The sequence below is a fragment of the Paroedura picta genome, chromosome 13 (assembly GCF_049243985.1).
Source record: "Paroedura picta isolate Pp20150507F chromosome 13, Ppicta_v3.0, whole genome shotgun sequence".
Lineage (NCBI taxonomy): Eukaryota > Metazoa > Chordata > Lepidosauria > Squamata > Gekkonidae > Paroedura > Paroedura picta.
Window position 1 is genome coordinate 6,299,325 of NC_135381.1, and position 25,345 is coordinate 6,324,669.

At 48.4% G+C, this 25,345-nt stretch overlaps 1 protein-coding gene across 4 annotated transcripts in view; it reads right to left on the reverse strand.

Annotated features, from left to right (window-relative positions):
- Window positions 1–17,096: 17,096 nt before the first annotated feature.
- GALNT9 (polypeptide N-acetylgalactosaminyltransferase 9) overlaps window positions 17,097–25,345 on the reverse strand; it is a 413,877-nt gene continuing 405,628 nt past the window's right edge. For 2 of the 4 annotated variants that reach the window (XM_077308382.1, XM_077308384.1), the window contains 3 exons: window positions 24,689–24,784; window positions 19,523–19,690; window positions 17,101–18,187 (listed from right to left, as the gene is read on the reverse strand). In XM_077308382.1, the coding sequence (XP_077164497.1) occupies window positions 18,041–18,187; window positions 19,523–19,690; window positions 24,689–24,784 (411 nt within the window). In that variant the 3' untranslated portion in view covers window positions 17,101–18,040. Of the gene's footprint in view, window positions 18,188–19,522; window positions 19,691–24,688; window positions 24,785–25,345 lie in introns of all 4 variants that reach the window. The other 2 variants (XM_077308381.1, XM_077308383.1) reach the window with 2 other exon arrangements.

The following is a 25,345-nucleotide window of genomic DNA, read 5'->3' on the forward strand; positions in this document are numbered from 1 at the left end:
GCATTGTGGTCCATGGATAGAGCCACACTTTGGCCATCCCTGCTATAGAGTTTTCAGGGCAGGAGGCATTCAGAGGTGGTTTGTTATGGCTGGCCTTTGAGTTCCGTGGTGGTCTCCCGCTCAAGAACTAACAAAGGCTTCTTAGCTCCCAGGATCTAGTAGAAGAAAAAAGTCTCCAGCTGGTGGTGGTGAACTGATTTAAAGCTCCGAACAATATCACAACATTCAAAACCATTTCAAAACGGATTTCCAGGTGTGGTCCTTTTTCGAGATCTTCATCAGTGAATTCTACTTGGTCTCTTATAATGTCGTGGTTGTATAGTTCAATCCCAAACTGGTCGCATAATCTCCAAATTTGTAGTGGCTATAGAGGAATTACACATCGTGATGTTAATATTAGTAGACCCCTATGTGAACATGACCATAAATTCCTCGTGTTATACTTGGTGTTATACATAAATTCCATGTGTTATACATACACATGTTGATGAACATCAGGAGGAGCTGAAACCATTGGGCAATGTTGCCAAGGTTGGGGGACAATGGATCGATTGTAAACAGAAAGTTCTCAACGCCAGTGGGGGAACTCACTGTGGGAACTCACCTGGGGTAATAAAGGTTTAATTCACTATATTTTTTAATACGTACCTTTTGTGGGCATGTGGAATTGCTCACACGGGACGCCAGGTGACATTTGGAAGACAGCATCATTGGTCCCAGGGACTTCCTCCTTGCATTTGCAGATGCATCAGCCGTCGTGGGGGTGCAGGGCTCCTTTTTGATGCATCCGCATTCAGCTTTTCCCTCTTCCTGTCACTTGGTATTGCTGGGCTCTACGCATTCAACGCACTTGCGTTTCATGATTGCTTCCCTAATCAGCTCTTCAGAAACCGGCCCGTCCTCGTTGTGATTAATCAGCTCATTAGCGAATCCCTTCCTAAAGCAGCCCCTAGCCTTAAAAATGATGCCCAAATAACTTCAGTTCATCAATTACGTACTATCTCTACCATGAACTCATAAGCACCTTGCTATCTATAATTAAGGACTCCTCCGTTCATTCACTGTCGCCTTTTCGCCTGATCGGTTTCTGAATTCTCATTCGTCTACGAAGCATTCCCCTGTGCAAAGGGTCTGCAGATTTTTTTTTTAAGCCTGCAGGGACATTTGGGATCCTGACATGCCATAGTGGGTGGAACAAAATGGCTGCTGCAGGAGGCGGAGCCAGCCACAAAACGGTTTAATTTCAGGAACGCAGTGCAGAACTTTGTGCTCTGGTAGCAGCTGCTGCCAAAGCAACCTTGTAAAAATTCTTCCTCATCATTCAGTTCTATAGCAGTCAGTCAGAAACCCTGAAGAGCAGAATCCCTACTAGGCCCCTTCCACAAAAATGCCTTCTGGGAACAATTTGAATCCCTTCCCAAAGGGTTAAAGAAAAGAACTGCTTAACCTGGATCTCTTGCCTCAACCTGGATGGCCCAGGCTAGGCCAATCTCCAGCCAAGCAGGGCCATCCCTGGTTGGTATGTGGCTGGGAGACCACCAAGGTGGCTCTGCAGAGACAGCTAAGGGCAATCCACCCCTGTTTGATACTGGCCTCGAAAATCCTATGGGGCCGTCTTCAAGCAGCGGTTGGACAGATCCTTCTCCTGGATGCTTGAGGCTGATCCTGCATTGACCAGGGGGTGGGACTAGATGACCTGCATGCCCCCTTCCTACTCTATGGTTCTATGATTTCCCACCCAAAAGGTATTCACCACCCTTCAGAAAGAAGGCTGTTCAGAAGAACATGGGAAGCCTTCCCTAGAAGCCAAGGATCCAGGTGAAACACGGTGCTATGCTGACCCCTCCAAGCGAACACTCCCAGACCTGCACTCAAGACCCATAAAGACTAAGGCAGGGAATGCATTTTTCCTCCTCTCTTAATTAATCACTTCTCTAGTTAGTACTAGATTATTAGCTTTGTTTCTCCCCCAAGTTCTGCCCCTCTTTGATCTTAATTATAAGGGGATCGAACGCACTGTCTCCGTCTAATTGCCATCATCTTTCATCAATACTTCATGGTTGGTGATCAATTGACTCAACTTCTTCAAAAGGCCTCGGACTCTCTTCTGACAGTTCAAACAATGTAATTAACTGGCCACCAGTCAATGCCGCAGAACCTCAAGGCAAGCAAAGGTAGTTGCTGCAAAAATCCTAATTTTTCGGCAGATTTACACCTTAAGGCAGCCTTTCTCAACATTTTTTTTAGCATTGAGAAACCCCTGAAACATTCTTCAGGTTTTCAGAAAGCTCAGAAGTGGGGCAATCGTGCAGAATATGGTTGGGAAGCAGAGCTGTGGACACGCCCACCCAAGGCCCCTCCCCTTCCCACCCCCTCCAGGCCCATCATTGGCCACTCTGGGAGGGAGGGGGTGTGTCAACAGGACCACATATGGTCCTATCACCCAATACAATTTTTAAACACATTTTAAAAAATATCTCAAAGAATTAACTCCCATCCCTTCCAGGTCCGTCGAGAAACCCCAGGTTTTTACAAAACCCTGGTTGAGAAAGCCTGAGACAGAGGAATCAATATATCTATTTCTACCAGAGAGGATATCATCAAGAGCTACAAAATGCCAGCACCAGGGCCTCATGGTAATTGTTGTCCATAGACAAGGCCTCATGGCAATTGTAGTCCCTGGACATCCGAAAATCCACGGTTTCCCCACCCTTGGTATATTCCGAATCCAAAGGGGATTGTGCACATAATTCCACATCTGAAACTTTCCCAGGAAACCTCAGTTTGAAACAGCGCTTCTCAAGAGCCACTTACTTGGCTCTTAATTCTTTTATTAAGTATCCCAGGAGGTTGAGATGTTCCCCTTGCTATGTATTTTTCTACATGAAAGCAACTATCGCTCATTCGTCTGGAACGATCACATTGTTCATCCCGAATACTCTTTTACCCCACTTGCCCTTCCCTGCGCCTTGATAACTTTGCCTTTTCTTATATATTTTTTTATTCAACATTAAAATAAATAAAATGAATAGTGTGTGGTTTTTTTTTTAATTTCCTTTCCCCCTGGTTTTCAAACAATTTGTGTTTCTTGCCTTTCTATGAAATATAATTTCATTTTTAATTACCTTTCTTCCCTTTCCGTTTTCCATAATCGTCTCTGAAAGGGGGGTGGTGGTGGTGGGGAGAGACTCACCGAAAAAGCATTAACTCCTCTTTATAAATTCCCTTTTCTCTTTTCTCATAGCCCGGCGTGTTCTGCCATTCATCTCTGCCGCGATAACTCCGGCTCGGTACGTCTTAGCCTTTCTGCATTAATATTGGACACACACTTCAGTCTTGTCATTGGCAATCTGTCTCTTTATGCTCCAATATTTCTTGATTTTCATTTCCATTTGTTGGAAAAGAACTCGTTTAAAAGTATCTCAAGGCAAAGTCACCCTCGAAGAAATGCAAAAAAGAGCGGCTCTTTCATAGCGTTCTGCCTTACATTAGGTCCGGGCAATGCTAAATCCCCTGCTCAAGAATCAGGTGACTAGTCCTCTTGAGGCTTTCCATATTGACTTTACAGTACATCTCAAGGCCAAGAGAACATGCACATGTGGGTCAAGGGAATTAGAGACCCTTAGACATGTTTTCTTTAGGGCAGGGGTAGTCAACCCATGGTCCTCCAGATGTCCATGAACTACAATTCCAATGACCCCCCTGCCAGCAAAATGCATCTGGACATCTGGAGGACCACAGGTTGACTACCCCTGCTCCAGGGGACCTAACCTCTGTTGCCCGAAGACCAGCTGTCACTCCAAGAGATCTCCAGGCCCCACCTGGTGATCGATCCTCCCCTTCCATGGACATCTGGAGGACCACAGGTTGACTACCCCTGCTTTAGGGGATCACTCCACGTGGTACATGGCAATCAAATCATTGCCCCCCCCTTTTCCCTTGGATTCCAGGTGCATCAGAGGAAAGAAAAAATCAAAATGCTCCTCCCAGGGGGAAAGCACTGACATCTCTAAACAGGTAGCTAAATATTGTTTGTTTATATCAGGGGTAGTCAAACTGCGGCCCTCCAGATGTCCATGGACTACAATTCCCAGAAGCCCCTGCCAGCATTCGCTGGCAGGGGCTTCTGGGAATTGTAGTCCATGGACATCTGGAGGGCCGCAGTTTGACTACCCCTGGTTTATATTATAAAGTATTATCAACCGCAATCCTGGGTTTTGAATTGCGCCTGGAAGGAAGACGCCTCAAGCAAACCAAAAGGGGATTGTGTCGGACACCTGTGCGCGGAGATGAGACCGCCCGCGGTGAATTGTGGGCCTCCCGCTTGGACTTGTGACACTGCACATGGGTGGTGGTGATGCGCTGCAGAGGCATTTCTTACGCTTATCACGACACCGCGACTGTGGGTTTCCACAGGGATGTCCCCCCGCCCCCCGTTCGTGGATGGAGGCAGCGCATGGTTTAGGCCTCTCAGGTTAAAAAAAACAGAAGAAGCGTTAATTGGTGGTACGTGAAGAGGATTTCAATGCTCCGCTTTGCACATCTGACGCGGCTTCAGCAGACGGCAGCCTCTGCAAGCCAATTAGTTGTCCTTGGCTGTCACCTTCAAAAATGCCCCGCCTTGACTTTCAAACAAAGGGGACTTTCAAACAGGCTGTTGTACACCTGGAGCTCTGCTTGTGATCAGAGAGTTGTTTACGGGGGTAAGAAACACCAGGAGCCGTGTGCAGGAAAGCTGCCGGGGAAAGCCCCCCCCCCCAGGGGCCTGAAATGAGAACCGATTGGAATACGTTTTGTCTGGCCTCAGCAGCTTTTTCCAGCCGTAGTTAAGTTTGCACAATCTCCCTTCTTAGGGTTGCCAACCTGGAAGCTTTGGGGGTGGAGCTGGGAGTGGGTTGGATTTGGGGCAGGGAGGGGACTCCGAAAAGTGTAATGCTGTGGGGTCCACCCTCCCGAGCAGCCCTTCGTTCCAGGGAAACTGATCTCTTTATTCTGCAGATGAGCTGTAATTCCAGGGGATCCCCAGGTTCCACCTGGAGGCTGGCCCTCCTACCTGAGAAGCAGCCATTTTCTTCAAAGAGCCCTGATATCACTGCTCGGTGAGAACAGCTTTATCAGTGCTGTGACAAGCCCAAGGTCACCCAGCTGATTGCATGTGGAAGAGCGGGAAATCAAACCCAGCTCACCAGATTAGAAGTCCGCATTCCTAACCACTACACCCAGCTGGCTCACCCAGCTGCCTGGGCCTTCCTCTTTGTCTTGGTCAGTCCCACCACCAGCCAGCTGATTGGTGGACAGGGGCAAGGCCTGTTGGTAGGGGATCTCCATGAATCTGGGTAATCTCTTCTGAAAGCCATCCTTCATTTTAATTGACAGTTATTATCTATTTAACATTTTATGTAAATCCCTCGAAAGAGAAATCTTTATTAAAAACGTGCTAAGAGAGCTACCTTGAGCAGGTATCTGGAGAGACGGTGTTTACGCCTTCTAAAATAAATAAACGAAGAAGCCCCGCGCGCATTAATTATACAATAATCCTAGTCCACAGGGATAAGTGCGCTCGTCCTGTCTAACCCCATGCCCAAACGCTCGTGTCACCGGTATGCATAACCATTTGCAAATATATCTACCCACCGGAAAGGTCTCTCCCAAATGTGCCCTGAACAGATAAGAGTTAATGACGTTCACGATCCCAAAAGCCGTTAACTGAAATCTGCCCATAAAAGGAGAAGGGCTGTGCTTCGAATGGAAATCATTCACAATGAATAATCCCTGCATATATTGAAAATTACAGAGCAAGACAGTCAAGGGAAGAGACATCTGGTGCCTCTACAGCCAGAATTGCCGAACCTTATAGACTGTAATGGATTGCCTTTGTTTCCAACCTCTCCATCTCTGTAGGCCTTGCTTAGCAGGGCTGTCCATACGAGTGGCTGACGGTACCAATGGCTCTTCCACAGGACCTTCTGCCTGTTATAATTCACGTTGCCACCTTGGCGGGCATCACTACAGGCATCTTGCTGTAGCATGAGTGTTGGGTCACCGGGGCCTGAGTTCAAATTGCCATCCTATTGCAAAGCTTCCCAGACGGACCTTGATCAATGAGCCGTCGGTCAGAGTAATCCAGCCTTTCTCGACTTTTATCCCCGTGGAGAAACTCCTGAAACATCCTTCAGACTTCGAGATACCCTAGAAGTGGCGTGATGGTGTCTTCACTGGCAGTCTTCAAGCAAAGGTTGGATGCACACTTTTCTTGGATGCTTTAGGATGCTTTGGCCTGATCCTGCGTAGAGCAGGGGGTTGGACTAGATGGCCTGCATGGCCCCTTCCAACTCTATGATTCTATGGTGCAGAATGTGGTTAGGAAGCAGAGCTGTGGACACGCCCATCCAGGGACCTCCCCTTCCCGCCCACTCCAGGCCCATCATTGGCCACTGTGGGCAGGTCAACATGACCATAGATGGTCCTCTCACCTGATCAGTGTTTCACAATGAATTAACTCCCACCCATTAAAGAGATGCTTCCAGGGCTGTCAAAAAATCCACAGGGTCTCGAAACCCTGGTTGAGAAGTCTGGGCTATTCTATCTTATGGGGTTTTGGGGGGGAAATGGAGGGCTCCCCCCTAGCTTACTGCCTTGAGCAAGTGGGAGGAAAGAGAATACACAAATGTAACCGATTCTTTTGTTTAATCTGATTTGCCCAGCCGGTTGTCTCCTCTGATACTCTTCCTAACGACAGCCTGCAAAGTCTTTTAAAACCGTATTTAACATCTAATGATGCAAAAATCCTAAGAGGGTCGGAAAAGCTCCTCCAGTCCTCCGCATGCGTCTGCCGTTCTGCTAGATTCCCTATGAACCATCCTAGAATATGGATGACTTCTCTCTTCTCTCTTCTCTCATTTTATATAGCCCCGAACACCTGTTTACCAAATGTTAACTGCGGGTAATGAACGATCCATTATCACCAGTTACCATTTCACCTGTTCCAGTAACAAATCTCCAGGACTTACAGGTTCTCCTTTTGAGCCCATGTGATAAAGAGGGACAAGCTCTCCGGTTAACACTTCGCACTCCAGCTTCTCTTGACTGAACCAATAAAGCGCTTGATTTCACCCCTCCACTTCCACTGAATATGGATCTTTGGCAGGGGAGATGAAAAAATTAAACAATTCCTATGGAGAGATAAAGCCAAGGTGATTGGAAGCCGCTTTGAGACTCCTTTGGATAGAGAAAAGCGGCATATAAGAACCAACTCTTCTTCTTCAGTAATATCAGGGCTCTCTCAGCCTCACCTCCCTCACAGGGTGCCTGTTGTAGGGAGAGGAAAGGGAAGGTGAATGGAAGCCACTGAGACTCTTTTGGGTAGAGAAAAGTGGCATATAAGGACCAACTCTTCTTCTTCTTCTTCTTCTTCTTCTTCTTCTTCTTCTTCTTCTTCTTCTTCTTCTTCTTCTTCTTCTTCTTCTTCTTCTTCTTCTTCTTCTTCTTCTTCTTCTTCTTCTTCTTCTTCTTCTTCTTCTTCTTCTTCTTCTTCTTCTTCTTCTTCTTCTTCTTCTTCTTCTTCTTCTTCTTCTTCTTCTTCTTCTTCTTCTTCTTCTTCTTCTTCTTCTTCTTCCATAATGCAAGCTCCCATTTCTGCTGAAACAAAGCTCAGGGAATGCGCAATGCTTGAATGTTGAGTATGTATGTATATTTTCCCCTGCTGCTTCAGCTGTCTCTGCTGCTGGGAGACTTTCCGCCTGCATCCGCCGGGGAAAATTAAAACATCTCCGGCCATTTGCTGGAGCTGGCCCGATCTAATTTCCAGCCGATTCTTCCCAGAAGCAATTAAAATGTGCCGCCCAGAACTGCTGTTGAAGTGGACAGGGCCTTTTAAAAAAATGATAGCCCTGTCGGTGGATCTAATAGCAATAAGGCGCTCATAAATGCTCTGAATTTAACAAGCTCCACTGGGCTCGGCTGGGCGGGAGCCCTCACCCCGGATAGTTTGCCTGCCCTTTGTCCTCACCCTTCCTTTCCCAGGAACGTTCTCTCCCTCCCCCCATCCCGGATGTTTGAAATTAATGAAAGCCCGGGGGGAGGGATTGTGTCCCTCTTGGGCCCTTTGCATTAGGATAATGCCTAGATTAAGATGCCGTTTTATTAATTGGAGACACTTCCGCGGGGAATGGACACATGGCTTTCCCCAGGGTTGAGGCGGGGGTGGCAAAGAACAAAGGGAGAGAGAGAGAGAGAGAGAGAGAGAGAGAGAGAGAGAGAGAGAGAGAGCTCATGGTTGCAAGGAAGTGGTCTAGGGATGACAACCTCCAGGTGGGGCCTGGGGATCTCCTGGAATGACAACTGACCTCTCGGTGACCAAAATGGATTTCCCCCAAGGAACTCCTTTTTGGGACTATCAAGAAACGTCATGGTTTCACAAAGCCCCTGTTGAGAACGCCTGTTCCAGTTTGGAGCCAGTCCTCAGTTTTGCTTCAAGGATTAGGCACAAGGCACCTCTCATGATTTTCTGGGCCAGCTTCTCCTCCCACCCCCGCCCCCACCCCCAAATCTATATTAATATAGATTTTATTGGTAGGGATCATCAGGGGTCCTTGTTGAAGACAACAAAGAAATATAATTTGCAAGCCGGATTTGGGATTTGGAGCTTGGCTCTGCCGGGTCAATAATCTTCACCAAAGCTGACAGGAGCTGATCTATAGGTGGGGAATTCAGATATTTTCAGGGGGGGGGGGATTTGCAAGGGCTGGAGAGGCCAGGGACAGGAGAGATCGAGTGAGGTTGTCCTCACTGTGGGTGTGGCTGGGAAAGCCATCAAGTGGTCCCAGTTATGGGCAGCCTCGAGGAGTGGGTTTGAGCTGTGCGTTTCTCATGTAGTCTAACTGCCCCAGTTTATCAGGGATGGGACCTGTCTTTTGATCCTTCTTCCTGGTAAATCACGATCCCTGTTGTGTTTCCCTGCTGGCTGTTTTTTGTTGGGAAGACTCAGCCTGCATTTTACCAGGTGTCAAACGCCGCTCGGTTCAAGCTGACCTGCTATGACTCCGTAAGGAAGCCTTTCTCAACTTTTTGACTGCTAAGAAACCCCAGAAACATTGTTCAGGCCTCGAGAAACCCCAGGAAGTGGAGCAATCTTGCAGATTAAGGTGGGGAAGAAAAGCTGTGGATACACCCATGCTGGGCTCCTCCCCTTCCTACCCCCTCCAGGCCCATCATTCGCCACTTTGGGAGGGGGGAAGGTTGACATGACCGTAAAAGGTAAAGGTATCCCCTGTGCAAGCACCGAGTCATGTCTGACCCTTGGGGTGACGCCCTCCAGCGTTTTCATGGCAGACTCAATACGGGGTGGTTTGCCAGTGCCTTCCCCAGTCATTACCGTTTACGCCCCAGCAAGCAAGCTGGGTACTCATTTTACCGACCTCGGAAGGATGGAAGGCTGAGTCGACCTTGAGCCGGCTGCTGGGATTGAACTCCCAACCTCATGGGCAAAGTTTTCAGATGGTTGCCTTACCACTCTGTGCCACAAGAGGCTCTGACATGACCGTACATGACCATATAATCCGATATCATAGAATCACAGAGTTGGATGGGGAACCACTGAAGAAAGTTCCGATTATGAAAACGAGAATTAGACCTCGGAACCCGTTCTGGAAATCCCTTCTTGAAAAGTAAGACAAGGCGATATGGAAGATGCTGGTATTTTGCATACTGACATTATTATTCAGCCGTGTTCCTTCTTATCTTTCGGCTCGTGTCGTGAAGAATCGACGGTTCTACTCCGGACTTCCCACCTGGAGGATGGTAAGACTGGCTTCTCCCCGGACACTGACTAAATGCAAGTTCCATGCGGTCCCTGTAACAGGGTCTCTGTGATGCCACCGTGAGCCAGAAGGGCCACTGTGAATTCATTTCTCAGAGACTTGTTGGATAGAAAGACGCTTCCTCCGAAACTTTGCCACGCAGTCTTCAAGGCGCTCCTGCCGAATTGATGTGGCGGCGGATGACATGTACGAGATCGGCTACGTCCTGTAAAGTGTCACATGAAACAAAATCCCCGCTGTCGCTAACCCAATCCTGAAAGGTACAGCTGTAGTGTCTTCCGCTCTCGCCGTCCTGTCTCCCTTTGAATTCACGGCTGCGAAAGAAGAGACAAGATGTACCTTTCATTCAAAAAGGAGGCCTGTCGTCGGAACTCGGCTGTCAAGCGAAAGCAGATCGTCAGCTCGTTCTTGGGGGCTGGAGAATCAGAAGACATCTGTTCTCCTCGAAGAAGAAAGCAGTTGTGTTTCGCTTTTCCAAGTGGAAGGGGCTGCCATTTTAGAAAGATAAAATGCAGGGAGGGGGAAAGAATAGCCGTCTACGCTTTCCAGTTCTTCGGGGGCCTTTTGTCCAAAATCGGATTGCCTCGGTCCCTGCACAAGGGACTGAAGCCCAAGAAATAATGGCATTATTCCTTTCCCCACCTTCAGCAATGGAGGCCTCCTTTTAGGGAGGTGGGTGGATTGATAAACTCTGTGCCAGGGGGCAACAGAATGGGGGCTACCTGTAAGCCAGCCTGAATGTGGTTTGTAGAATATAAACTGCAGAAGCTGGACAACCAGTTCAAGGAGTAATGGGCCACTGGAAGGTTGCATCTGGCATTCCCATGAACAAGAGGGAAGATAGGTTTACCCATTTCCCAATGGCAGCAGATCATCTCCTGCCCCAGCTCCCCGTCCTCTGCCCTCAATATTTTGAGAAGTCGGAAGAAAAAAACCCCGAGGCTGATGATAGCAGACTGGTAGAGTTGGCGACGCTCTAGCAATTTCCCCCAGTCTCAAAATTTGTTTTGCGCCTTCAGATCAACACGGCGACACATGAAGCCACATGGAATGGAACTCCATCCGTTTAACTCCATTGGGATTGCGCTGTAAGCAACGTGCACTCCTCCACTTAAGCTTTTAAGACCTGTGTCACGGTAGGAGTCTTACGCTACGCCCTAATCATGTTTGTTCGGAATTTAGCAGCAGGTAAACAAGTACTAAAGAACTTGGTCTCCCGAGTCTTGGCATCAATTCAGCTCCAGTTACGATACATCTGCCGAGCTCTCCGAAGTGGCACACGAGCCAAGGGGAGACACATGCGTTCCCCGAGCAACTTAAGGCAAAGGGACATCGCGAAACTAAGTAAAGCAGATTGGAGGGGGTAGACCCAATGAAATGGAGGCTTGTTAGTGTAGCCAGTGGTGGGCTAAGAGATACCTGGAGGCTTTGGGGGTGGAGCCTGGAGTGGGCGGGGTTTGGGGAGGGTGGGATCTCAGCAGAGTCCACCCCCCCCAAAGCAGCCATTTTCTCCAGGGGAACACATATCTAAAGATCAGATATAAAAGCAGGAGATCCCCAGGTGTGACCTAGAGGCCGCTGTTGCCGCTCCTCCTGAAGGCGCTTGCCAATTTATATACAATTTATAACAATCGAGGAGATTCTTCTCCTGGATGCTTGAGACTGATGTGAGCTCCCCGTCACTGGCAGTCTTCAAGGAAAGGTTGGATACACACTTTTCTTGGATGCTTTAGGATGCTTAGGGCTGATCCTGCGTTGAGCAGGGGGTTGGACTAGATGGCCTGTATGGCCCCTTCCAACTCTATGGTTCTAGGATTCTATGATTCTATGATCCTGCATTGAGCAGGGGGCTGGAGAAGATGGCCTAGATGGCCCCTTCCAACTATGTGACTTTAAAATGGCTGCCTAAGGAGGTGGTGAGCTCCCACTCACTGGTGGTCTTCAATCAGCAGCTAGACAGATACATATCCTGGCAGCTTTAGTTTGATCCTAGATTGAACAGGGGGCTAGATAGATGGCCTGTCTGGCCCCTTCCAACTCTATGATCCAGTGATTCTATAATCAATCTATCCATCCATCCCTCTATCATCTCTCTCAGTCTGTTCATCTATCCACCCACCCACCATCTATCTAAGGAGGTGGTGAGCTCCCCCTCACTGGTGGTCTTCAAGCAGTGGCTGGATGCTTTAGGTTGATCCTGCATTGAGCTGGACTAGATGGCCTGTCTGGCCCCCCTCCAACTTCTGTAATTCTATCTATACCTATGTCTATGCCATCTGCCTTCTTACCTCATTACCACCTTCACCTGGAAGCTGGTGGAGATAACCCTATTTACCTCCTCTCTCTCTCTCTCTCTCTCTCTCTCTCTGGCACCTTATTAAACCCGGTGCAGCAAGCTCTGCTAGTCAGTTCGAAAATCATAATGAGATTCCTTCTTCTGGTGACAGCACAGGTGCCATCTCCGGCTGCCTGTTGCTAGGGTGACCAGGGTAACGGCTAACCTCTCACCGCAGGAAGTAATCCCGGGAGACTTCAGAGTGCGCTAATGGGCTGAATGTGTAACTTGCCAGGCGAGTTGAAAGAAAATTGGGGGTGGGGGGTGGGAGAGGGAAATAGGTAAAGAGATTGATCTTCTCCAGGTTTAGGGCACCTCAAAATACTTTGAGCTAGCACTGCGTTGAGCACACTAACAACATCTAGATAGATTCTGACATATGGACAGATCGGTGGCCTTGCCAACCTCCAGGTGGAGTCAAAGATTTCCTGTAAATTACAACTCATTTCCAGACAACAGGGATCAGGTCCCCTAAAAGGGATACTTTGGAGGATAGATTCTACAGCAGTAGAAGTCCCTCCTTTCTATCAACCCCCTCAGGCTCCCCCCTCCCAAATCTCTAGGTCAACTTCGCTCAACTTTCTGACCATTGAGAAACCCCTGAAACATTCTTCAGGCTTTGAGAAACCCCAGAAATGGCACCATCATGCAGAATATGGTGGGGAAGCAGAGCTGTGGCCACGCCCACCCAAGGCTCCTCCCCTCCCAACCGTTTCCAGGCCCATCATTGGCCATTTTGGGAGGGAGGTGGTTGGGTCTACATGACCATATATGGCCATATCGCCCGATAAATGTAACAAAAATATAGACAAAATTAATTAGCACCCACCCATTTGGGAAACCCTACCAGGGCCTTCAAGAAACCCAGAGGTTTCGTCAAATCCCGGTTGAGAAAGCCTGAATTCATTTTTTCTCTACCCTGAATTGGCAGTGCTAATCCATATTCTTTTAACAAAGCTCCTGGAGGGGGAGGGGAAGATGCATTCGGAAATGCAAATCCTTCGTTTCATTTTTTAAAATCTACGTTAAACTGGAATGAAGAAGAACAGAGGGCAGAGAGAATTTCTGGATGGTTACAGGAGAGGACCACAAGATATTTTATCATTGCTGGGTAACTACGGATTTGATTCCAGTCCTGGTCGGACAAATTCCTGCAGGGGAAACAATTTTTCCTGGGGGGGGGGGAGGGAATGTATATAGCAGGGGTAGTCAAACTGCGGCCCTCCAGATGTCCATGGGCTACAATTCCCAGAAGCCCCTGCCAGCGAATGGGAATTGTAGTCCATGGACATCTGGAGGGCCGCAGTTTGACTACCCCTGGTATATAGAATAGGGAAAAAAATTAATTTAGCTTTGTTCATTGAATCCGGATCTGTCTTTGGCCATTCCAGTCATGGTTGAGGCCCCCTCGCAAAGCTCTCAGAGGACTAAAGCAATTTCTGAAGCAAACAAATCAATATTCCGCCGCTACCTGGCATTTAGAAAGTTATCTACCAACAAGGAGGTATTATTAATACATAAGCCCTGCGCTGGAGCCGGAGTTGAATATGCATTCCGAGATTTGTATTATTACATCTCGTGACTTCTTTCTGAGAGACTCTCCTTTCTTGGGGGAGAGGGGAGGGACTCTAAGTAAAATTCTGCTGACCGACAAGGTAACCTTCAGGGGGTTCTTTTGTACAATCCCAAGAAGTAAGCAGCGTTGCCTTGAATTTCCAGGTGGGTATACATGTACACCTGGTTGGGTACTAACCTCTGGCATGCACACTTGGAAATTATTAGTTAACCGGATCTGCGAGAAGGGGATATGAACATGGTCGAAATGAACATGAGAAGGTTTCTAATTCCTCTCCTCTTTTCCGGCCTGGCATCCATTCTGCCCTGCGGAGATGAGAATCTGCAGGATCCAGAGGGCCTGGGTGGGCTGTTCCTTGGCAGAGATTTAATATGAGAAGGGGAAATGCACCAACCTGCTTAAAAGAACAAGACGGTTTAATTTGGAAGAGAAACCGCTCTTTAAAAGGTGAGAGGAGAGAGCCCTAACAGCCTAGCTGACTCTTTGTTGTCTGCAGTTCTGTCTGTGACAGAGGTGAGGCTGAGAGAGCCCTGATATTCCTGCTTGGTCAGAACAAATTTATCAGGGCTGTGGTGAGCCCAAGGTCACCCAGCTGGCTGCATGTGGGGGAGCAGGGAATCAAACCCGGCTCACCAGATTAGAAGTCCGCACTCCTAACCATGACACCAAGCTGCCTGAAGCTCATGTGTTTTTGAATTTTCAGCTGGGCTGCACCCAACAATGGGACTCTGGATCTTGTCAGCCTCCACAGACTAACTCCCCCCTCCCAATATCCAGCAATGCTTCTGCAGGTCACAGATTGCAAACATGCGCAAAGCATTCTCGAGTCTGTCACCACAGAGCTGGTCAGACCAGTCCTTGCCTCTGTGGATTCTCTTCCGCAATCCACAAAGAGTTGAGAAAATGGATACATTTGATCTCTCCTTTAGGTTGGCAACTTAACCGGAAGCCATATGGACGTGAGCATGGAATGGGACTCTAATAAGGTGGAGCTGGAATGGGTTTTGGCTTTTCCTCTTCGGAGGAAGTGGCATGCTTTTAAATCTGCTGCATGCACAGGCCAGTGTGAGAAGCAGTTTGGTGTGGTGGTTAAGGGCGATGGATGGGTTTGACTCCCCATTCCTCCACATGCAGGCAGCTGGGTGACCTTGGGCTAGTCACAGTTGTTTTAGGGCTGTTCTAGCAGATCAGTTCTCTTAGAACCGTCTCAGCCCCACCTACTTCCCAGGGTGTCTTTTGTGTGGGGAGGAAGGAGTGTTTGTAAGCTGCTTTGGGGCTCCTTTGGGTAATGAAAAGCAGGATATAAAACCCAACTCTTCTTTCTTTTTCTTCAAATATTTCTTTTTGGACCTTCGCTACCCCAAAGTGGGGATGGGGGGGTGGGGGTGGAAAAATGCAATGAAAGCCATCTCGATTTGCTTTCTAGTCACTTCTCTCAAATATTTTCCATCAGCAAATATGCACATCGGTTGTTCTTTTTATTTAAAACCATGTCGGCTGCAATGATTCTTACTATTCATGATCAACATGAGTCCCCAACGTGCAGAGCTTATTACGAAACGCAGAATTTAAAAAACAAACACAAAACTGAACTGAACAACAGGAGGGAAAAAAGTGCAAGGAAAAGGAACAAAACACCCCAAGGGAAGCAAGTCAAAAATGATTTGGAAAGGCTGACAAAAATAATAAATCAAATCTCGGCGGGGTATAATTATGGTGGCCAGCTCTGGCTTGGGAAATCCCTGAAGATGGGGGGGAGGACAGCCGGAGGAGAGCAGAGCTTGAGGAGAAGAAAGACTTCAGTAGGGTACAATACTGTAGGCAGGGGTGGCCAAACTGCGGCTCTCCGGATGCCCATGGACTACAATTCCCATGATCCTCTGCCAGCACTCCCAGAGCCTCATGGGAATTGTAGTCCGTGGACATCTAGAGAGCCACAGTTGGGCCATCCCTGCAGTTTGCCCTCTGGCCCTGCTATTTTCCCCAGGGCAATGGATATCTACGATGGGGAGATTCGGGTAATTTTCAACTTATCCGAGTTGAACAGCCAATCCCTCGCGGACTCTTGACCCAGTAGCAAATCCCCTCCATGACCCCGATTGCCTCACCTTAATGTTCTTTCCCGGAAGGAGCAATATTTCTGGCACCCTCTCCCTGCCCTGCAATCATCGCTGGCGTATCAGATTCATGGTCTCCTGCACCTGGATGCCCCTCCCGGCCAGTCCCCAATTGGTCGATCATAGCTTCATTGTTGAATCCAGGTATGCTCATTAACATGTCCTTCACCCTTTCCACGCTGCCCAATTAATCCTGCCCAAAAATCGTCTCAGGGCTTCTGCGCCCAGGCCAAAGCCCTCCAGGCACAAAACAGGCTATGAAATAGACCAGAAACCCACCATGTTCATTCTCATGATCTGGTTCCACACACGAAACCCAGCTTGCTTCCGGAACAGGTAAATATTACCTAACCTTACTCTGAATTCCCCCATCTTCACCCTTTTATTTCTTAGGAACTTGTATGTGTTTCGCTTAATTGTGTGTCTGTATGCAATGCATCCTTTTGATGTTGTATTCAATAAAAATCCTCTTATTAATTTTTAAGAACTGCCTCTGCCTAAGATTTTGGGCACAATACTCTTTTTGTAAACTCAGGTGGAGTAGTCATGCATATTACACCTCTTGAACTGCTGTCTGTCTCCTAGAATTGCTGATTCCCTCATCATAATTCTGGAGACAGGTCTAATTCTGGTTACAGCTTGATTCAGCAGGGCTCTTCTGATGTTCTTATGAATGCCTTGTTGCTGGCCTTACAGAGAAACTGGTTGGCCACTGTGAGAAGGAGAGGAAGCTGGACTATTGATCTGATCCAGAAGGGCTCTTCTTATGCAGTCCTTGGCCTCTAAGCCCTGTTGTTGGCCCTCCAGAGGAACTGGTTGGCCACTGTGTGAGGCAGGATGCTGGACTAGCTGGACTATGGGTCTGATCCAGCAGGCCTCTTCTTATGTTCTAATGAAGGCCTCAGCCTCTCTGCCCTGTTGCTGGCTCTCCAGAGGAACTGACTTATAACTGTATGAGGCAGGAGGCTGGACTGGACAGACTATCGGTCCAATCCAACTGGGTTCTTATATGTTCTTAAAGTGTGTGTATGTAAGAAGCAGCCTCTCCATGTAGTGTCTAGCCTCTAGTGTTGAAAATGAAATTCCGGTTCTGTGTCAACATGGAGCTCCATTTCTGGTCACGGACTACTCCTTGCAGAGTTGATCCCCACCCCCCCACCCCTCCCAAAGTTCATCCCTGGAGAAGGAAAACATGTTTGGATCATACAGCATGGATGGCATTTCCCGCTCAGCCTCACCACTTCCAAATTGCCCCGTCCACCTTCCCCTAACGGTTGTGAATCATGTTGCGCTTCCCTTACACAACAGTTAAGCTTTTCCTTTCCTTTACAGAGAGACTCCTAGGCAAAGACTCTTGAAATGTATTATATATATATTAGACTTTTTTGCCGTGTAATTTATTTACAAGATACTTTTTCTTATCGTGGTTGGTGGTTCGGAGAGTTACTCAGACATGCTGAAGAGGCGAAATTCCCCAGTCTGCTCGGATCGGAAGTACGATAAAAAAAGGCACATGGTTTCCTTTCACCATAGGAGTTGTGCATCTGTCAGCAACTTAAAGCTAACACACTTATTTCTGCCACTGGGTCCTTTGTTGCTGAGGCAAGAGGCCCCTCTTAGTTGTGTGAACTCATCCCAAACTTGGCTGCCCTCTTCCCAGAGAGCAGAAAGCAAAGTCTGTTTTGATCCTCTTGAGGCATCCGTCAGAACCAGACACCCCCGATGATAAGAGAAACAAGGCCAAGTTCTCGAGTGCAAAACAACCTGTCTGTGGTTTGTTGCCCCTTCAGATTCTGGAGGAAGGCTCTGATCATTGTAGGCGACTCCAGACAAAACTATCTCCTCCACAGGTCAGAGGGCAGCGTTCTAGCCGAGGCGTCTTCCCTGACAAGCTAGCTTTCTATGTACAGGGAACTTTTGAATGGAGGGGTGCTCGGTCCTGGAAAACCCCTTTCCTGCAGTCTGAAGTAGTACGGCTCAGATACAGTTTTGCCCGTCTGCAGTCTTAGATGGAGTGTCAGTCTCTGGATATTTCTCTGAAGAAACAATCATCATGTCCAATAATCCACAGCCCGGTTTGTTGGCTTCTCCTTCTTTCTCAATACAGCAGTCCTCTCAAACCCAAGTCTCTTGGCAGAGTGCCTGCACACTGGTCCAAGGACTCCAAAAGAAATCACGTCTTCCCAGCCAGAAATCAATGCCGGCCGTGTTTTATCCAGTTTCTGATCATCCATTTCTGCCCCGAGCATCTTTGGACCACTAGTCGCAGCCCAAAATTCGCATCTTTCGACATTTCTACTTCTAGGCACCGTCCTGTGTCTCGGCTGATGATCGGTCCATTCTGGGAAGGAGAGAAAGAGTACAGAGATCTCACAGACTGGGGGGGGGGAGGATCAAATAATTATGGAGACTATGCTAAGAAATAAAGGATGTATGAGCTGCGGTGAAATCTGCTGGTCATCATGCTGGAATATACTAAAATAGCGAATCTGGAAAAGGAGTTGTATCTTAATCCACAGATTGGGCTCCTGCTTATAAGAATCAGGTTTTTCTGCAGGTCTGGGGGACCACCCAGTTTTCAGAAAAATCTGAAATATTAAGAAAAAATCCACCTACCCATCCATCCATCCATCCATCCATCCATCCATCCATCCATCCGTCTATCTTCCCAAAATAACCAGCCCATCTACCCATCCATCTATCTAGCCATCTGCCCATCCACACAAAAGACACACACATACACCCATTCAGCAGGGTAGCCATATTGTTCTGAAGCAACAGAACAAAGTTTGAGACACATAATCATAGAGTTGGAAGGGGCCAAACAGGCCATCTTGTCCAACCCCCTGCTCAATGCAGGCTTAGCCTGGATCGTCCATAGAATCATAGAGTTGGAAGGGGCCAAACAGGCCATCTTGTCCAACCCCCTGCTCAATGCAGGCTTAGCCTGGATTGTCCATAGAATCATAGAGTTGGAAGGGGCCAAACAGGCCATCTTGTCCAACCCCCTGCTCAATGCAGGCTTAGCCTGGATCGTCCATAGAATCATAGAGTTGGAAGAGGCCAAACAGGCCATCTTGTCAAACCCCCTGCTCAATGCAGGCTTAGCCTGGATCGTCCATAGAATCATAGAGTTGGAAGAGGCCAAACAGGCCATCTTGTCCAACCCCCTGCTCAATGCAGGCTTAGCCTGGATCGTCCATAGAATCATAGAGTTGGAAGGGGCCAAACAGGCCATCTTGTCCAACCCCCTGCTCAATGCAGGATCAGCCTCAAGCATCTAGGAGAAGTAATTCAGTGGCACCATTAAGATCAACAAATTTTAATTCTGGGTTTAAGCTTTGGGGTGTGCTCACACTTCTTCGGATACATTAAAACGGACTTTCCGCACAGGTAAAGAGAAGAAGGGGGAGTTATTTGCCAGAAAGGACCAATTAGAGTCATGATGCATAACTAGCAGAGCGATAAGCGTGGCCATGATTGGATTAAAGCAGTAGATGAGTCCAGGGAAGGGCAGCAAATTGCAGATAATAAAAGAGCTCACAAACCGACGGGAGGGCTAAGTTTGAACCCCGTGATCCCATTAAGCGCAAACTTTTGTGGGTCTTAATGCTGAAACTGGGCTCAAAGCTAGTCTTCGCCACATGCATCGGCTGCTCCGGCCTGCTTGCGTTACCTGTGTGAAATCCCACAGCCTCTGCGCGGGCCTCAAAGTGTCTTCGCATTTCTTCAGCGTGGGTGTTCTTCCTTTCCCGTCATCTATGAGGCATTTTGAGTCGGGCAGAAATGCTGTCGATCCCAGCGGGCCTAATTGGAGGAGTCCTTCAGTGCTGTAACGGACAAGCTGGAACCACAGAGCGCAAAAAAAAAACAAACACATGTCAGGTAAGCAGTGATGGATTTCCAACCCAAAAGTCACCGGGCGGTCTTCCTTCCTTCTTTAAAAGCATTGGGGGGGGGGGGGCTGCTCCCATCCATAACAATGTTCAAGGCAGCTCTTTGCCCCCCGGTAACCAGCCTCTTTCTATCCACAGTCAGAAATAGGAGGGCATTGTGTAGTTATTTGGTGATGCCCTCTTTCACCCCACCAACTGCTATGGGGATTGGACATGGGCACCAATACTTTTTCTACACCCCCCCTGGTTTTTGTAGGGCAAGAAAATACCTAAGTAGAAGAATGTTCTGTCAAGTCACACACGACCCCCAGAGATCCCAATCAAAGCAAGAAACGAGCCAAGGTGGTCGGCTGTTGTGTTGCTGGGTTGCCAGCTCTGGTTCGGGAAATACCTGGAGACACTGATGGTGGAACTGGGAGTGGGCAGGGTTTGGGGTGGGGTGGGACCTCAGTGGAGGAGAACATTATGGGGCCCACCCTCCAGAGCAGCCCTTTTCTCCAGGGGAACTGACCTCTGTCACCTGGAGGTGAGCTATAATTCCAGGGGATCCCCAGGTCCCACCAGGAGGGTGGCACCCCTAGTAGAGCCCCAGTCTTCTTTGGTGATCTCCTGCCCAAGTATTAGAGTTGTCTGGTTCCCAGTGGCCACCAGTAGGGGATTGGGGACCAGGGTTGCCCGACTGGGCAACTCCTGGAAAAGTGGGGATGAAGCCTAGGGAGGCCAGGGACCTCAGGGGCATATTATGCTACAGACTTCACCCTCCGAAAGATTCATTTTCTCCAGGGGATCCTAACCTGGATAGGCCAGGCAAGCCAGATTCCATCGGAAGCCAGGCACCCAGGCTAGGATTTGGATGGGAGACTTTGAAGGATTTGGGTGGGATTTCCTCCAAGGACCACAAGGGATCATGATGCAGAGGCAGGAAATGACCACCCTCCTCTGAATGTCCCTGATTTGTGTTTGGATGGGAGAGCTCCAAGGATTTGGGAGGTACTTCCTCCACTGAACACTAGGGATCATGACGCAGAGGCAGGAAATGACCACCCTCCTCTGAATGTCCCTGATTTGTGTTTGGGTGGTAGAGCTCCAAGGATTTGGGAGGTAGTTCCTTCACTGAACACTAGGGGTCACGGCGCAGAGGCAGGAAATGGCCAACCACCTCCTTACATCCCTTGCCTGGCTGCCACACGAAACATACAATATGACAAATAATAAAAAATAAATCTCCAGGGGAACTCATCTCTGTTGTCCGAGATGAAATGGAATTCCAGGAGATCCCCACCTGGTGGCTGTCATCTCTACCAAGTCTTGACCATGGCTGATGGGTCAAACATTCTCAATCTCGGTTTTGCTCCGTTGCCTCCCCTCTCTGGCCGAGATTTGAAAATGAAACAGGAGAATCATCACTGATCTCCAGGCATCACACTGAGCAACATCCTTACTTCTTTCTCTGTTTTTTTTTATAAAAAAAGGAAGCTAGATATGAGAATATTTCCACATGCCGCTAGGCAGTAAGCAGGAACGACAACTCCACCAGCACAAAATATGCTAATATTTCCCGTCAGAGTCTAATGCCCTTTGGAATTCCGCCTTTGTTCTCCTCTTCAAATGCCTCGAAGAAGCTGACTTTAATAAAAGGGCCATGTGCAGAACTAACTCTGCCATGGGAGGCAGGGAAGCCGAACTGGCCACGGGGATGCAAAGATGGTGTTTATATTCATTGCACAAGGGATGGGGGACAGGCGGGCTTGGAGGAGTAAAAAGACTGAGATGGGCCTTGTGAATGCAACGCTTCTCCGACTTCCCAAAACCAGGTCCTTGGCTGAGCTGAGGTTTTCCTGCAGGCTGTCTGCCGCCTCAAGCCAAGAACAAAATCCATGGAATACCTTACATTGGTGGCAGTGAAAAGGGCTGTTGAGTTACAGCCGTCAGGATATCAGAGAGAGCTTTGACTGTCAAAAACTTGTACTCCCCCAAATCTTGTTGGTTTCTAAAGACTCAAATCTCTGACTCCGGAAAGCTTACACCTCTCAAATCTTGTTGGTTTCTAAGGTATGGCGGGACTTGAATCTTTGACTCTGGAAGCGTATAACCCTCAAATGTTGGTTTCTAAGGTGCAGCCAGACTTGAATCTTTGACTCTCAAATGCTTTTACCCTTCAAATATTATTGGTTTCTAAGGTGTGACCAGCCTCAAATCTTTTGACTCTCAAAAGCTTATACCCCCCAAATATTGTGGGTGTCTAAAGTGGAACTGGACACACATCAGTGACTCTTGAAAGCTCATAACCCCCAAGTCTTGTTGGTCGCTAAGGTTCGACTGGACTTGAATCTAGTTCTTCTCTCACAGATATGGCTACCCCCTGCAACAACCCCATTTTAACACACCCTCTTGGTCCAAATTAGGAAAAAGAGATTCCACAGGCCACAGTTGTTATGTTTCATTCCAACCTCCTTGCTTCTAGGGAGGCCCTCCTGAGCTATTTCTGCCTGGAGCTTTAGAACAGGGGTAGTCAACCTGTGGTCCTCCAGATGTCCATGGACTACAATTCCCATGAGCCCCTGCCAGCAAACGCTGGCAGGGGCTCATGGGAATTGTAGTCCATGGACATCTGGAGGACCACAGGTTGACTACCCCTGCTGTAGAATGTAGAATCTACAGTGGGTGAGTTACTTTTCTGAGAATGATGTTGGGGACTCATCCCCTTTCTGCCGTTTGGGCGGGTCAGCTCCCCCGTTCTGCGCATCGCAAGAATGCTGAGCTTCATCAAGAGGCGGCAATTAAAAATATCTCAACTGAACCTTTTTGCAGATGGCGAAGGCTGAGATTGCTCGGACGCAGCCAAGTTAATTAATGACCGCACAGCTGGAATGCTCCTATCGTCTCACCACAGTTTTCGGAATTAATTTGGTGCGAGGGCTTCGGCTACACCGACTGACCGCACTCAACAGGGTACAGGAAGAGAGGGGGAAAGGGGCTGACAGCAGGAAGGAGATGATTCACGTTATCTTGCATTCCGCAAGCGGAGAGATGCCCCCGTCTGCCCCTGCAGGTTCCCAGCTCTGCCAAGTTGATGTCAACTAAAAGGGAAATGCTGCAACTCTGCATTCTGGTTCGGTGACCTGTTTTGTTCTGGGTCGCAGCACCGGGCTAAATTACAAAATACACATTGAAGTTCAACTGTCAGCGATCAGCTCCCCTGGAGAAAATGGCTGCTTTTTTTGGGGGGGGGGGTCCCTAGCATTATATTTTACTGGTGTCCCTTCCTGTCCCAAATCCCATCCGCTCCTGGCTGCAATCCCGAAGTCTCCAGGTATTCCCCGACCCAGAGCTGGCAACTCTAGTTGGGTATCAGGAAATAGCATTTGTCTCTGGCAAAGAGGAGCAGCTAGAATGGCTGAGTCTATGGGAGAGAGAAAGAGAACAGAGAATGCTCTGCTTTTACTCCGCTGGTGTTACGACATGACCTTTCCAAATGATCACAGCCTCTCGGTAGTCACCGTTCTCTGGCCCCAAAAGGAAGAAAGCAAAACAAAATGCAGAGGAACCCTCGTTAGAAAAGAACGGGGGAAAGAAGGCAAGAAGCCTCATTATTTCCAAGATTTGGAGAAGGACGTCTCTCTCAAATATAGGACAGCCGGAATCGTTTGCCCCATTATGTGCTCGTTTGGCGCATGGCAGGTGACTGAAAAGCTGCGCATGGCCTCTTCTGCTGGTCAAAAGGAAAACAGCAGCAGTAATTGGATGCTGAGTTAACTCGGTAGGCTCTGCACCGAATGCTTTGCAAACTCCCCCTCCCCCCAAAAACACCACCGTTATTTGAATGTGACTAAGTGGCTTGGGTCCCAGCCCCCCAATCCAGATACAGCAGCAGTGAAATTTGCTCAGATAAGTGCACCCCCCCCCAAATCTCCTTGAAGTGGGTTGACAGGACCACAGGAGTGTCCCAAGGGAATGAAAGATGGCTCAATTCCACCCAGGTTGCCGGGCCTCCAATTTTAACATTCAAAGTGGTGTTCCAATCCAACCTAATAACACATCTAGCTCAACTGCAGGTAGTGGCTTGACGGGTGATAAGGTCAGGATTATGTATGCATGAACACATGAGTGACAATTCATGGATCTGCTTCCCAATTTGAATGGCGCATCCGAAAGCACTAAAACAACAGGAAAGGATGGATGCCTGGGGTGGGATGAGGACCATCTGGGATTTTGACGGTCTGTGACTTCCATTGAAAATAAAATAAAATGAGGCCGAGCGACAGAAGCAGGATCAGAGGAGATGGGCTTTCAAAACATCAAGCTGCCCGGAGAAGAATAAAAAGGACGGGATCGTTTGGGTTCGACGCAGGTGAACATTTCAGGGAAAACACGACCCTCAATTAAACTGGTGACTTCAAAATTCGGGCCTGGAATGATAAACAACGGTTGCCAGCTCTGGTTTGGGAGAGACCTGGAGATTTGGAGGCTGGGGAGGGCAGGGTTTGGAGGGGAGAGACCTCGACTGGTATAATGCCATAGAGCAGGTGTGGTCAAACTGTGGCTTTCCAGATGTCCATGGACTACAATTCCCACGAGCATGCTAGGAATTGTAGTCCATGAACATCTGGAGAGCCAACCACCCCTGGCATAGAGCATTTGCTCCAAGGGAACTGATCTTGGGCATCCAGGATAAGTATCTGTCCAGTTGCCGCTCGATGTCCGCCAATGAAGGGGAGCACCCCACCTCTTTAGGCAGCCCATTCCATGGCTGAGCTTGAGGTGCATGCCCCCATGAGCTAGCTCTGGGATCGCACCGCTTTTGAGAGTCTCAAAACATCCTCCTTGTAACATCTTCAGCGCAACACAACCATGTGTGCAAAGCCGTGTTTGAATCGGAAAGCTTGACCGCCTCTCTTCTAGTCTAGATCGCTGAGTAAGGAACAATCTGTGTAAATCCGGTCTACCTGGGAGGACATGCCATGACACGGATAAAGAATTCCCTTGTCGTCCTCCTCCGCTCCTTGGTCCAAGCAGTAGCCACTCGCTTTGCTGTTGCGTACCTGGAATTGAAAACAGGAGAGGTAAGTTTTCCTTATGGGATGGATCACTCCCATGATTGTAGCTCACACTACAAGGTACCCAAGGATGAGTTTAATTGTGCAGTTGGGTCAAGTGTCTCCCTCCCCCTCTGTTATGGCAATGGTTTCTGACCCCAATTCCATGCATTGGTGTTGAACCAATGAGGTTCTGCAATGGAAGAATGACATGGCAACATTAGTGTTATATCCCCAAAGTCATGTGGGCCAAGGTAGCAAATCCTTGTGAGGTCACTGTTGGACTATCCAAGATCTGCAGTGCGCACGATTGGGCGGAATATAAAGTGCGTCCTGCAGGGGGCATCAGAGGGGGTGTGTATTTAGCATAGTTAGAACAGGAACGTTCTGATAGTTTAAAATGGGAGACTTCTTGCTTCTTTGAACGTACTTCCTCCATGGAGTTTTGCTCATGAATTACAGCCTTGTCCCCTGACATCACTGGTGTCCCTGTGTCACTTCCAGATGACCTAGCAACACTGCGTTGACTTCCTGTTTCTCTCCTCTCTCTCTGTGGAAGATCCTCGG